At 36.6% G+C, this 15,187-nt stretch overlaps 1 protein-coding gene across 3 annotated transcripts in view; it reads left to right on the top strand.

The window, feature by feature from the left end:
- Window positions 1-15,187, top strand: part of LOC140153770 (3'(2'),5'-bisphosphate nucleotidase 1-like) — a 34,233-nt gene that overhangs the window by 10,830 nt on the left and 8,216 nt on the right. For all 3 annotated transcript variants that reach the window (XM_072176623.1, XM_072176622.1, XM_072176625.1), the window contains exons 2-4: window positions 5,516-5,620; window positions 8,112-8,219; window positions 9,112-9,160. In XM_072176623.1, coding sequence (XP_072032724.1) covers window positions 5,516-5,620; window positions 8,112-8,219; window positions 9,112-9,160 — 262 coding nt within the window. The remainder of the gene's footprint in view (window positions 1-5,515; window positions 5,621-8,111; window positions 8,220-9,111; window positions 9,161-15,187) is intronic.

Genomic DNA, 15,187 nt, shown 5'->3' with positions numbered 1-15,187 from the left:
CCCACCCTGAACAAAGCTCAGAATAATTAACTTCCATGCAACTAATTGGAATAATAGGTTTTTGAAGCGAGGAGGTGGTAAATCACGACCCTCCAAATCTGTCTCAATTTGTTAATTACCGGAACGTTCGTTTTTGATGACATTGTGTATTACAAGACACAAATATGGTACATTTTAGATAGTAAATCTATAAGTTTGTGAAATATATTTCGGTAAATTGACAATTGGAAATTCACTACTGGTGCTATTGTATTGATTTTTCCACAAAATAGGAAAATACAATCGTGCGCACACTGCATGTATATCTGACTTTAATTCCAAATGTCTTTCACTGGCTGCGGTATGCCTGCAACCCTCCGCCCACACATTCCGAGGGTACTGTATGGGCTCGGCTAGCTGAAACAAGCAAATACATAGATGGCCCCAAGCCGCTATTGACTTACAATTTTACAAACGGTTGGATTGATTCACAAAGTCACAAATCATTCCTCTTTCTTTTCCCTCCTTAAAATGAACATGCATATCTCTTTCAATTTATTTTTCCATAAAAATTGCATATTGAGTTGACAAAAGTGATTGCACCCAGTTAATGTGTAGATGAGGATCCGATAAGAAAGAGTTTCCCCAGGTCTGTGGTGTGACGTACGTCATGTAGTGATCATGGTGATGTATCGTAGGTGCTGAAAAAACTATGATGTTCTTATTCCATTGGGGCTAAAAAATGCAAGAATTATGAATGCATATTGATGAGGAAATGTTTCCAAAAGAAATGTACAAAGTGTGTTCAAATATATAGATTATATAATTTTAAGTAAACTAAACACACGGACAGCTACACAATGTAGGTACACCTTTTGACTGCATTGTAGCAATGCCATAGGGCAGCATGTACCAAAGAGTTATTGAGCCCATTTGCATAAATTCAGCTATCAATTGCAAACATTTCTCATTCCTTCAATAATTTTGTGTTGTTAATTTGCTAAGTGTTGATATAGTTCTGAGACTAATGCTATCATGCTTACAGTTTTGCAGTGCTACAAATGTATACAGGGCCGTATGTAGGATTTCTTTTACTGGGGGGGGGGGGGCTTGTTTTGTGACCAATACTGCTCATTTGGCAGAAGTTGATAATATTTTTTTAATCTCAAAAAATTAGTACTGTATTTTCTGGAATGGGGAGTAGTACATATATACATTTGTAGCTCTGTATAATTTTGTCAAATGCACCAAAGTGACTTTCACTATTGAATGACTGATCTACATATTTGTCCTTTATGCTTCATTTTGTTTCTTCACTATGGTGTAAAATTTTGTCAAACTGGAATCTTAAACAAAAAGTGAAACTGACTCTGTTTTCAAAATTCATGATTTACTTCGAATTAGATATTTTATTAACATTTTTGAGAATTGTGGAAACAAGCCAGGAAAATTATGCACTTACATTGTAGCCCTGATATGCAATCTTTCTTTTTCTGATTTCTATCTTATTCTGTAATGTCACATGGATGTAAACTAAATCAAATCCACATCAAGTGCTGGAAAAAGTGGGGTATCCACATGATCCAGAGAGCTTCTTCCTTGGAAATCTGGGGTGGGGGGGGGGGAGGGTCCTCTTTAGATAAAAAAAAAAAAATAATATAAGAATAAGAATGTTCATTGGTCAAACACCACTTGGATAAAAATCCGTATTACCTGCGTACTCATATATACAGGCAGGTAATATTTCCTGTATTACCTGCGTAGTCCTACACGCACACGTCTTTGTAACATGACTTGCACGGGATTGCTGCACTGTTAAAAAGCAAGGAAGAACTTCCTTCGGCTTCATGGCATACGGCACCAGACGGTAGATATTTTCCCGTATTTTGTGAACAAACAGGGGGGAACTAATAGTATTGCTATCTTCAGTAGACAGCACAATGTGAGAATGTTTGTAATCTTCAATGTGAGAAATTTAGCTTCCCAGGAAATGCATTTTTTTTCAGACTTCTCCATACATGTATATCTACCTGGTTCACTTGGATACTGGCACTCAGGGATACCATACTACATGTATGTATTATAGATGGTTATCATACTATTATAAATGGGACTGGTCTACATACATGTGTTTACAGGAGGTGGTGTAATGGGAGAACTTAAACATTATACTTTGTAATCAGTGCAGTACCAATACAGGTCTTCATTACCAACAAGATACCTGTGCATTATGTATACAATTTATCAGGCAACCCATGATACTGATGCATATAAGGTTGTGGTGTTACAGGTGTGTACCTGTGTTTTCCTGACCTGCAAGCGGTTTTTAAGGTCATGATCAGATGTACATAAAGTACATTAAGTTCAACATCCAGTAACTGACTTCAAATCATCATTATTATGGAAATAACATCCATGGTAGTCATTTTGTGAACTCTGCTTGTCAGATGGCTATGTCCACTTGGACATTGAACTTGATGTGAACTCAATTTGCAACCCTTGCCCACCAACATGTTCAATTGTTCATCTATCAGGGCACAGTTTTTTAGCCCCAATACATTTGTACATTCATTGAACGACCTTTGAAAATTTTGGTACAAAAACTCATACCCTGCAACTTGAGGTCAAATTTTGCAATTTGTTTAATTGAGATTATTGAACTATGCCATTGGGATGAGGCTATTGTGGTCCAAAGTACTATCAGGTGGCTATGTATAGTGTGGGGTAATGCAAGTTAACTTTTATCCAAGCAATGCAATAAAATAAATGTTTTGTGTGTGCTCTACATCACACCAGAGACCCTGTATGGTCACAATCACTAGGGTCACACACATTGATGTGGTCATTGAATGCACAATAGAAAACATAATTGAAGTTGGACCAGGCAACTTCTCCGAGAATTGCCACTGAAAAAGGTCAGGATTCACACAAGTCGGACCTCATCTCTACAATCTGAATTGACATCTATAGGTCAATTTGTTTCCCGGCATGCTTAGTAGGCACATCGGTCTTACCATAGACCCTGGAAGATATTTAATAAATATTTGCTCCACAATTTATCAATACATGTATGATTTAGGGATTCAATCATGTTTCACCGTTGTTCATCACCGTTTATCAACGATGCGACAAGCGTCGTCTGCGTGGTTTATTTCGCGAGGGCAGCTTTAGCTGCCCGGCTAAGTAAACCACGCAGACACACCGACGCGAGTTGTTAAACGGTGATGAACAACGGTGAAACATGATTGAATCCTTTCAACAACGAAAAGAAGCTAAATATCGTATAATTCACGATTATTTTACGAGGAATGCCAGTTAATCATTGCCACTCAGCCTTACAAAAACTTCGATGATTTCTCTTTTGATATCAGCAATAAAACTACAGAATAAAACGGCAATGTTTAGCCGCTACCTGAAAAATACTGAATTCAACTTGTAAGCTGGCATACGCACAAAGGTTCCAGGCATGACGAATTTTACGCGCTCTCGCAGAACGCGTAGTCTCGCTTCGCGTTCACAGATACGCTTCAGTAAAAGTGTGGGTTCATCACGGTTTAACAACGGTTGTCTCCTGTACAAAGGTATAGGAAGAGTTGTTGAAAAAATATTAAAACATCGTATAAGAACTATTCTATAGTAAATCAGTTATACCAAGTAACTGATGAGGCATTAAATATGCAGGATATTAATCATCTTCCTAATAGGCAGACTATGGTACATGTCATAGACGTGACTTTTTACTTCCGCAAATGGCTGTTGGTCGGACCTCATCTCTTCTCAAATTATGACCTAGGTCCCGACATTTAACCCTACATGTATGTAGTCTCATCCTCCTGGTTGGACTCTATAAATATGAAACTAAAAATATTGCATAAAAGAAGTTCCTCTGTTGGTAACCCAGATATGAACCAGCTTTTAAATGACTAGGTCTCTTTTCTGGTTTATCCTTCTTGTAAGACTGCATGGAATTAGTCTCACAAATCTTCTATTGGAGTATTACTGTATATGTACAGCTTTATTCCTAAGCTGCTTAATTCCTCAATGGAGTCTTTACACTAGTCAACTCATGAATATCTTACACCTAGGATACACCACTTTTCTTAACTTATTTATTTTACTTGTTTCATTCATACAGTACTTTGGTACCAGTATCTGAATTATTAGGCCATGCCCCAATAGGCACACACCCAGGGTATTGTCAATTTGCTAAAGGGGAAGTGACAGATAGATGTCGATACAGTGAAATAGCTGGGACATTAAAAGTCCTGTGTAAATTTGCAATATTTAGTTATATTTTCTGCATTCAGAAAAACTAAGTCTACAACGTCTCAGGACACTTTGATAATGTACATAAATTTGTCTCTTACATAAATTTGTCTCTAATAAACACCCCTTACGAAAAAATTGGGTCAAAAATAAGCGTCCACCCAAAATGACTTCGTTAAGCGCTAGCGCACTGGAATGAATACGGTATTCGCCATCAACATGATCAAATAAAGAGAGCATGTGTTTCCACATCTACAACTATGGACAGTGTTCATGGGTACTGTGGACACATTATCCAACCATGGACTTTCATCACATCATTGTATTGCATTGAAAATGGCAGAACATCCATGATTGTTAGTAAATTGTACCTGACCTGATTAACACCTGACCCTCCCATAATTAGCAGGCATGAGAATTTTTAGGTTTAAACTTGAATTCAGGCTTTTTTGTTGTCCAAATTTTCCGCACTTGCTTTTAATTTCAGCCCATTGTTAGCCTTTTCACACACTTTTTCTGGCTTTTTTCAAACACTTTAGGTTTTTTCATGGATGCTCATTCTCATGCCTGAATTAGTGCCCCCTATAACTTTCAAACCTATTTTAAAGAAACCTGTCAATGATTGTGATCTATCTTGCAGAGTTCCTAGTTTTAAATTATGTATAGTTCCATTGTTTTACAGGTCAAATGTTTTGGTATATTTTAACAAGCATCCCTTAATGTGGTACTACACCCCTTGATAAATTTGTGACTATTTTTGCATTTTTCTCAAAAAATAATAACACACTGGTAACAAAAGTTACGTATATTATAGGGGCAGGGAATCCAGTTACTACACTGTGACTCAAGACAAGTGGTACATTACGTTATTTATGATAAGAAAAGAGGTACCGCTAGAATTTACATGTACATCATTTCTTAAAATATAAAATGAACCACTTGTCTTGAATCACTGAAATTTCAGAAAAGTAATTGGATTCCTTGCCCCTATAATATACATAACTGTTGATACCAGTGTGTAGTTATTTTTGGAGAAAAATGCAAAATGTAGTACCACCTTAAAATGAGATTGAATTATTGTGTTAGGTTGAGCATGGTACACATTGTCTGCCTTGATTAGCCCTGATCATAATTTGTCTCTAACCCTCGGATACCCTCCCCCTTCTCCATTAAAAGTCCAATTCCTTTCACAGGAATCATATCAAGTATACAATATTCATGACTGCTGGTATTTTTTTATCTATTTCTTATTTCTTTTGTTTGTTTGCAGGCCAAGACTGATCCTCAAACAGAAGCAGATCGTAAGGCACAGAAATGCATTGTTTGGTCACTTCGTAGACGCTTTAGTGGTATCACAGTCATAGGAGAAGAAGAGGTGAGATAATCAAAAGTGGGCCAAATAAACAAAATTATTTTGATTGATTTCCCCTTCCTAGAAAGAGACTGATAACTCCTCCCTAAATTATTCCCCCTTTCCCCAGTGAAAAATCTGGAACCAGTAAATTATTGATTACACAAATATCAGGAATGAAAGTGAATTTACAACATTTGTGCTGATAGAAGTAAACTGTTTACTTTCTTGTCAGTTGACTTGTTTGTGTTTTTGCTTGTTTCTTTCATGGAAACTTGTGTGTCTGGCATATATTTTTTCCCAGGGAGTACTCAAGTTTGGTTTGGGTTGGGGGACTAGGGGTATATCACTGACAATTTAAAAGTGGGCCATCAATATACCAATTTAAAAAATGGACCCATCGATATAACAAAAGTCAAAATTTTCTACCACATTTAACACATATTTTCTAAGCTTTTTCAAGTTTCCCCCAAATTTGGGGGAAATTTCAAAACATTTTAGCTAAAAGGATACAAAATTTGGCTATTTTTGGAACAAATTGAGAAATTTTGTAAAAAAATTGGCATATGGATGCACCCATAATGTAAATGTATGTACCAAATTTGGCCTAGAAAAAGAAGTCATTGATATACTAGTATACCAAAGGCCGAAAATGCTACCCATTTTTTCAGCATGTCTCTGTATGGTAATTTGTACCAATACCCCCTGAATTTTTCTTGTGCACTCCGCTCATGCTTTTGTTTTTCATTCAAAAGGGAACACATACCCAGACGACGGTGGACTACATTATTCAATGTGGCAACAGCCAAAAGCGTAAACAAAACAGACAATATGACGGCAACACTGCCTGCACGATGGATTTAATTATTTTTTCCCGGAGCCAAGATCCGCTTTTAGCTCTATTGGCCGGGTGGACCATTACAGAAAAAAAAAAATGCACAAATTATTTTTCCCAGTGCAATATATACATTTTCACATGAAAATAAATAATTTTAAATTCAAAGAAAAAAGAAGAAGAAAATTTTTTATTCATCGCCGGGGATGGGAATCGATCTTGGGACCCTTTGCGTGTGGGGCGAGATCCGTAACCACTACACCACGTAAACTCATTGATACATGTGGGGGGAAATTTTTAGTATATATCGTAACATATCGCGTTATTCATACAAAAAAATCAAAAAAAACAGTACTTACAATGAGGTTCACTGGCGAACCTCAACGGATTTAGACTGATAAAATAGTGCTTAATAACATACATACAGTTTTCGAATAATTTGAGACATTTTTGTGTTTACGTGTAAAACCAATGACAACGTCAAAATTGAGCCAATCTTGGCCGGCCCCCCCTGCACATACCCATATGATATGCCACAACATTACCAGCATCACAAACATAATTTACATGCACCTGTTTCTGTCAACAAAAAACAACAAAATGAAATGAAATGTGACTACGAATTTACTTTTGTCATTGTGAACAGGTGTCTTTGCTCAAAAAGCCTGAAATGCTATATGCTCTGAGCCTGTGAATACTAATATGAATACAGATTTATTAAAATTGAAAGTTATGTTATTATAATCCCAAGAATTAATGATGTTATAAATTGTCTTTTCTATCGAACTTTTGCAACCAATGACTGTTATTATACGTAACGTAGTACATTGCCAATTATTGTTGCCGAGTTTTAATTTTGATGTTCTTGACTTCCATTGAATTCCGCAATAATGCGGGTTTACAACAAGCTGGGTTGTTAACACTGCATCCCATGTTCTTGGTGCTTGGTCAATTTATATTTGGTTGTAATTTGTGTTTTCTTCAAGTATTATTATAATGTACCTGCTCTGAAATGTATGAAAACTCAAAGCTGACCTCAGATAATAGCACAGGTTAACATGTGTACACTTCATGTACAATGTAGTATTATCTGTAGAAAAGTTAAAACTATATATTCAAAGAGTAACTTGAGCAAAGATTTTATATATTGCTAAATTAAAAAAGGAAAACTAAATTTTGGTCAATTTGAGGTTAAACTTGAGCGTTTGTAAAATGTGTGATACGGGGATACATTTCCATCCCATCCGATAAACTGGGGATATGCCTGCAAACGGGGATATCTCTGATTTTCTTACTATGCTAATGGGGATATATAACCCCTAAAAAGGGCGCTAAAGGCATTAGTTAGACATATGGGTGGCAAGATCCCCTATAGTACAGAATCAGATGAATACACACATGATTCCATACTTTCTAACTGGGGATACACACATATTTTTTCCCAGCAAAGTGGGGGATATCCACACATGCATAGCAACATATCATAGTTGTGGTTGGATAGTCCCAGACAGATGCTACACACAGATGTCCCCGATGTACACATTTGACAAGTATCGGTGGGGGTGTGTGTAGCATATAATTTCTATCTGTAACTTACGATATTTATGCAGGCGACAATTTCATTTTGATTTAGATTTTTTAGAATTGTGATTTTTAATCGTATATTTTCTTTTTCTATAGGAATCAGAAAAGGAACAAGTGCCAGAGGATCTGTTAGAAATGGGTGATTTTGCAGATGTGTTGAAGGCTCAGTGTCCTGATAAATATAAAGATGTCAAACTGGAAGATGTAAGCAACAGATTTTTATTATCTTTTCATAATATCAATGTACAATGTTCCTAACCATTTTTGCATCTAGATTCCACATTCTTAGTCAGTGGGAGTGGTCTATTACGTAGACACATAATCTGATTGGATAATTTTGGGTGTCGTCTATCAGGCTGTAGACGACCCCACGTCATCATGAGTGTTGATAACGCGTAACATGCTAATAGAGGTGCGCGTATGTATCGCGTTGTATGCGTAGACGCAGTGTGGAATACTCTCACGCGCTAGCAGTACGCGCAACAAAAGATGTGAAGTTGTAAACAAGTTTCGTTCATTTTAGAAAAAGGGGAGTTTTATGACGGTAACTTAATTTTTGCTTTAAAAAATAGTTTACAGTTATTAAAATAATATTTAACTGACTAAGAATGAGAATAAATGATAGGAATTTTTATTTTGACTATCCTCTACCTATGATAGACGACAGGCAGGTCCAATATTTTGAGTAGTGGATGCCGGCGCAGCCTGTCGTCTATCACACGGTAGAGGATAGTCAAAATAAAAATTCCTATCGTTTATTCTCTAACCGTTGGACAAATTTATCTCAAAACCTGGAATGAGAATGTTTGGGTGATGGGCCTCAATGTGAGATAGAAAACACTATACAATCGGACCATGCACCTTGAAGTCATGTACTGTTTAATATTATATCAGAGTAACTGAGTATACAGTATGTTAAGCACTTACCATGTATTAGTGAGTCTGCGTAGTGTTCAGGATATTTTATAGTCACTTTTAATCGACCATTGTGCTGCTCAAAATACCAATTACAGTGGCGTTGTAAAGGGTAAAAGAAAAACAAGCACAATGAATTGTTACATTTAATCTTACTTACATATTATTATTACCTCTGTAGGTGGTAGTTTGGGTTGATCCAGTGGATGGTACAAAAGAATATACACAAGGTAAGATAATGGCATATAATTTTGAGCATCATCACTCTGAATTCTTCATTAACTCGGGTGTCGAATGCAGACAACAAAGTTTTCAATTTTCATGACCATATTTGGAATGAGCATGAAAAATGCATTAAAATGAGTACAAACAAGCCTAGTATTGGTTCAGCGGTTCTTATGATAGCTCTTGGTATTTTGAGAAAATATCTCAAAATTTTTATATTTTTAAATCTTGAAAGACTTTTAATTATGAAGCCTATGACCAGTACGCAGAGCAGTAAGTTGCCACATCATGAATAGTGCAAAGAAAAGGGGTTCAAAGAGATCTTGTCAAGATTATACAGCACTTATAAATTCTAGTAAGAGATATACTGTACTCTTTTCCTGTAAACTTTGGACGAGAGCTATTTTAAGCGTGTATCGCATATTTACTGTATTGAAACACACTTGTCTCTGATTGGCTGCTGAGGCGATCTGGTATTGCTGAGTGGAAATTTATGAATCAACTTTGCACCATACGCATTGTTAACTCAGACTTTGCAACATCATGGTAGCATGTGCTCGTTAAAGGTTTACAGCAAAATATTATAGTTAGTCAAGGAACTAAACAAGTAAACACCACCCCTGCCATGTGTGGCTTATTGGCAGCCCTGGGATGTATACAGAAGACTCAAAGTTTTATGTTACCAAGACAACAGTAGAGAATAAGATGATCAAGATCCTAAGAAGAGAAGGTGAGATCTTTATTAGGCTCTATTCTATACCAGCATTTCGTTATCTCATATTCTGTACCAGAAATCCCCTTGATAAAATCTAGGAGTTGAACTACCATACAAATTTTAAAACTTGGATGTTTCAAATCGAAATACGAGCTCAAAATGTTGATTATCCGAACGTGTCATCCAGAAAAGTTTTCATTTTGAATTAAAACAGACATAAAATTGGTGTATTTCTAATCCAAACCCAAATTCATAATATTGGTTATGGGATCTTGTCATCCAGACAGCTTGAGTTTTTGTTCCAAAATTAGAACAGGTGAATTGGTTTATTCCAATTGTTATCCACACTACTTCCACAAGGGCATTATGTTTTTCAAATGTAATTGGTCAGAGTTAATCATTTTGAAACCCATACTCCTCCTGTATTATGGCTTTACCTATATCTTCCACAACTGGAGTGAGTATTTCAAATGGAAGCTACCCAACTATCTATTCTATTGGAAATTTTTACTCCATCTGTGGAAGACTTTAGCTAAATCTTCCACAGGGGTAGTGTGGATTTCAAATGGAATAGCCCAGTTGGTGTGTTTCAAATCCAAATCCAATCTCACAATATTATTGATTGTCGTCATCCAGACAAGTCTTCATTTTATAGTACAGATACATATATGAATATACAAATTTCATCAATCAAGAAATTGTTAGTGGATGCATAAAGAGCTTGTATCCCAAAGGTGTCTGACTGTATGTATTGTTCATGTCACGATTGCATGTTGTAAATGTGTCCCCGAGAAGATATCTTACCCATCCCAGAATCCTTTGCAAAATGATGCATCACCTCATTACATCAAATCTGCTATTACTTTGTACCAATAGGTTCCTTTTGTTTTGATGTTGAGAATAGACTGGCTAAACATGGGTCGATAGTCAAAAAATAAACATATTTTACCATATCTGGATGTGTTCTGTTCATTGAGGTACATCTCCTCATGTTGCACTAGATTGCAAATCAGTACAGAAAATTGAAATAGAAGAAATGCATTGTGGGAAGCGTAAGATATCTTCTCGGAGTGTGTCCCATTTCCTGTTGTCACTGTAATTGAAAAATTGTTCTCAACATGTTTTACTTGAAATATGTCAAAAAACTAGATTTTACAATTACAGGTAAGGCATTCACACAAGCAAAGTTTCTACTAACAAAAATTTTTGAGTCACATCAGTGAAACTCTTCTTCAGTTGTTATCGGGGACGTTGTTTGACCGGTCACATGACCCAGGGAATAGACCCCAATTATGTGACCCGATGAGCGGCCGATAGACGTCTGACAGATGATGGTGTCTTCCTTGGTCCTTAGATGAAGCTGGTGGTCTCATGCACAGAAGAGTCAACCCTGTGCACAGTAAATGTCAGAGCTATTTAAAAAAAAAGGGGGATCATCCCCGGGCCTGATATCTGCTCTCAATCCTAGGTTCCAGGATCGTGCATAGTACATAGTGGCTGTGCGCGTTAAGGCCAAAAAAAATTTGTTTGCTTGCCCTCGAATGGATTTTAAAAATTGGGTTGGTCGGTCGGGAAAAGTTTTTTTTCTTTTTTTCTTTCCCTGTTTCCCAGAAACAGACATGGCGAATACCAACATCAAGCCATGGTCCAGCATCTGTGCTCGCCACTTGCACCTTAAACAATTGTAGCTCTTCTACATGTAGGCCTACGTTTAATGAAGTGTACAATTCTCCTAGTGTTTTCTGCTTTTCAAAACTTCCTATCATATTAATCAGCGTGTTCGGTCCATTGCTTCACCAGTACAGCTATAGCGCTACTCGTGTTGTGTCCGCCATGTTTAAAGTGAAATCATATTTATACCGAGCGATTTGTGCTCTTAATAAAAGTTGGGAAAAAAATAGTGCAATGTTACTTCCTTGTCGATCTGAACAAATCATGAATTTAAATATTTATAAACAAGAAATGAATATCTGGTACAACTGTTTTCAAATTTGATCTACTTTAACCATATTTTAACATCTGCTATATTGTATCCATTCTTGCACGATATGCACGGTTATATTTTGCCTGTAAATAAACTCATCCCTAGATGCGCCGTCCGAAATGTGCAGATGTGGATAGCAAGTTGTATTAGAGCTTAGACGCTGAGGTGGTATACGAAATTGCGGAACCCGACAGTCAGGTACAGCCGGACACGTAAACATGCAGGAAATAGTATTTTACAACGTTTCTTTTAAATCATCAGTTTTTCAGACGAAAAATACATGACATTTTTGAGAAAATTGCAAAAAAAACTTTTTCAAAAAAAAAAGTTCTACGGTCGGGACTGCCGAGACGGTCAGTCGGATGAGGGCAAGCAAACAACTTTTTTCTTTTTGGCCTAAGCCTGTGTTCATATTGAGTCATTGAGGTACAGCCTGTATATAGGAAGGAAATGCAAGTTAGCAGTCCAACAACGGCATCTGCAAATTAAGTGGTGTTTACCATTTCTGTCATTGCTGTTCGTAATGTAACCATTTGAGCATTGCGTTACAAAAATAAGCAACAATAATTTTCAGTGATGCATACTCAGCCATTGATAAGATAAACTCAAGATCCTAAATCACAAAATATTTGTGCAATAGATGTCATCATGTCAATAGTTATGAGGATAAAAGAATGTCAAATTGATTCATCATCAACTAGGGAAGATATACTACTATAATTTTAAAGCTATAAAGGGAACACATACCCTGGTATAGCTACAATGATTTGGGTTGTGAGAAGATGTCAGGAGCATTCATCATCATTAATGTCCAATGAAGTGAGCGTTTCCAAAAGGCTAGGGCTCCCCTTAAGAGGGTCACAAATTTTCAGGGCCCCCCTTTTTGCATCAGGCCCCCCCTAACAAGTGTTTGTGAATGGTCCCTTAGGCTAACAATACCTCTGTTAACAAAAGTGTTTTATGTGTAAGTGAGATTCGTATGGTATTTTAGAATCAGCTTCACTGTTGATAGCAGTAAACGCGTCATACTAAGCTGACTTTTATTTTATAGCTACAGGCTATAGCGTGTAAATCAACTCTCCACTGAGCTGCATAACTGGTAAAAGTCACCTACGTCATTCATCTAAAATCTCATCTTTGTATTTAATAATAGAAAACATATACAAGAATAAGATGGGATTATAGTCAATTTACACATTGCATAGGGAGTAGGGGTTAGGGCATGTCTTTTTAGTCAGTACATATAGCTAAGAAATGTCTAATTTCACATCTAAAATTTGTTTGTAGTTTGTTTGTTGATCCCCAGATTTTCAGTTCAAAGATACCCTTGTCTCTGAATTGCGGAATTGGGCTGTACATATATGTAGTTATTAGAGTAGGTGTGAATACATCGACTGCTCAGTGCCAGAAGTAGGTAAGTGCAATAGCTGCCCTGTGAACATTTGGCAATTGACACACAGTATATTCATTGTACTCATCTACACATGGCAGCTATTGCACTTACCCACTTGTTACACTGAGCAGTCCACATGCTTCTTTCACAAGTGAATTTAGCATAATGATAGATTGCAATAACCTATAGGTACAGTATGCAAAGGTGACCTCATCACTAATTGGACCATAAATTTTGATTTGAAACAACTTACAGCCCTAGTCCAAGGAAGTCTTAATTGATTGGCCTATTGCAGGAATGAAAAGTGACAAACTGTAGAGTTGGGCGACTATCACTTTTTTCCTAGTCGACTAGTCGGCAGCAAATAGTCGCGACTACGACTATAGTCGCGACTATCTGTGGTTAAAATTGGACTGAAAAATCGGGTGAAAGATTGGTGGCAATTTAGTATTTATAATGCATGATTACAGGACCCGTGATTGCCGGCATCGCATCACAGTTTGCTACACAAACCAGCACTGTTGCGATACAAATTGCTACACTGTATCGCACGCTTTGCGATGCAAATATTTGACTGTAAAATGCTGTAATATAGGCCTAACTTTTCTGTTCAATTAAATTCACTTGCCACTTTCCAGCAACAGCACAAGAAACTTCATATAATTTCTCAAACCTTCAATATTCCAATAGCGATCTTCGCTCGTTTCCATGTTTTGCTGTGCATGAAAATATGTAAACATGCCGGCACGGCAGTGCATATTTTCCATGGTATGACCATGAACGTGTTGCATCGTGCATGTCCGATTAACTTTCACCTCCGACCTACGTCACCTGACCTCATCTAGACTACTGCATTTGTCGCTACAGGGGTGGCATTGCAACATTACGACTGTTTGTCAGCTAATTTGTTTATTTTCCTGTTGCTTTCTAAATATTCTGTTACCACAATAAACATAGCTTTTTGAAATTACGTGAAAAGTACTTCTAATCTAATAATATTTTTCTAAATTTTCCCTTTTGGAAAACACTTCTCGGAAGTTCTCGCTGTTTCTTTCCAAAGTTGAAATAATCTCATACCTTCAGTAGTTGGTACAAACACCCAACCTGGGTCTGTACATGCACGCTATGACGCTGCTACACCTGTTATCGCTGCATAAATTATAATCATAATGAGATGTTCGACAGTTCTAAGTAATTTGAGTTTTTAACGGCTTTTATCTTGTGGGAAAGTAGTTCGACAACAAGTCAATAACACCAATTTAATGATGATTTATGGACATTATGATTACTTGTTGGTTAGTGTTACTATTGGTAAGACAATGACTAACATTTTTCACATTTTTACGCAGTTTATATGTTAGTATTTGGTTGGTTTTGGTGCGAATAACTGGCACTTTTAAAGTAATTTTTTAACACAAAAATATACTTGCATTAGTCGACTTTTGGTTTTCAATAGTCGTAGTCGCGACTATCAGTAATAGTCGCGACTAACGACTATTGGCGACAAATAGTCGCCAACTCTAACAAACTGTTAGAGGCAGTGATAGAGTGAGGACATAGGATGGAATATACAGGGTGTATCAAAATAAAGTATACAGTTTCAAAAATGCCACTAGATTAAAAAGCATGAGGTATTTGGTCAAAATAATTTAGTAAATACCTCATACTTTTTAATCTAATTCTAAGTGGCATTTTGTCAAACTCTGTATGCGTTATTTTGATACACCCTGTATAACAAGTGATAGCATACATCAAATTGTTTGTTTTGGAATTTGCACTCAGTTGTGACTGAAGTAAGACTGACCAGGTTCAAAGCAGCAAAATGCGCTTCACATGAGGCGATATTATTGTGCTGTTATTTGTTGATGTTTTTTAAAATTTTATGGAAAATAAACATTGATATTTTATTCATCAAGTGTTTTTGTCTGTTTTGTATGTTT

Source organism: Amphiura filiformis, chromosome 5 (genome assembly GCF_039555335.1).
Source record: "Amphiura filiformis chromosome 5, Afil_fr2py, whole genome shotgun sequence".
Lineage (NCBI taxonomy): Eukaryota > Metazoa > Echinodermata > Ophiuroidea > Amphilepidida > Amphiuridae > Amphiura > Amphiura filiformis.
This window is presented reverse-complemented; position numbering and strand designations above follow the sequence as displayed.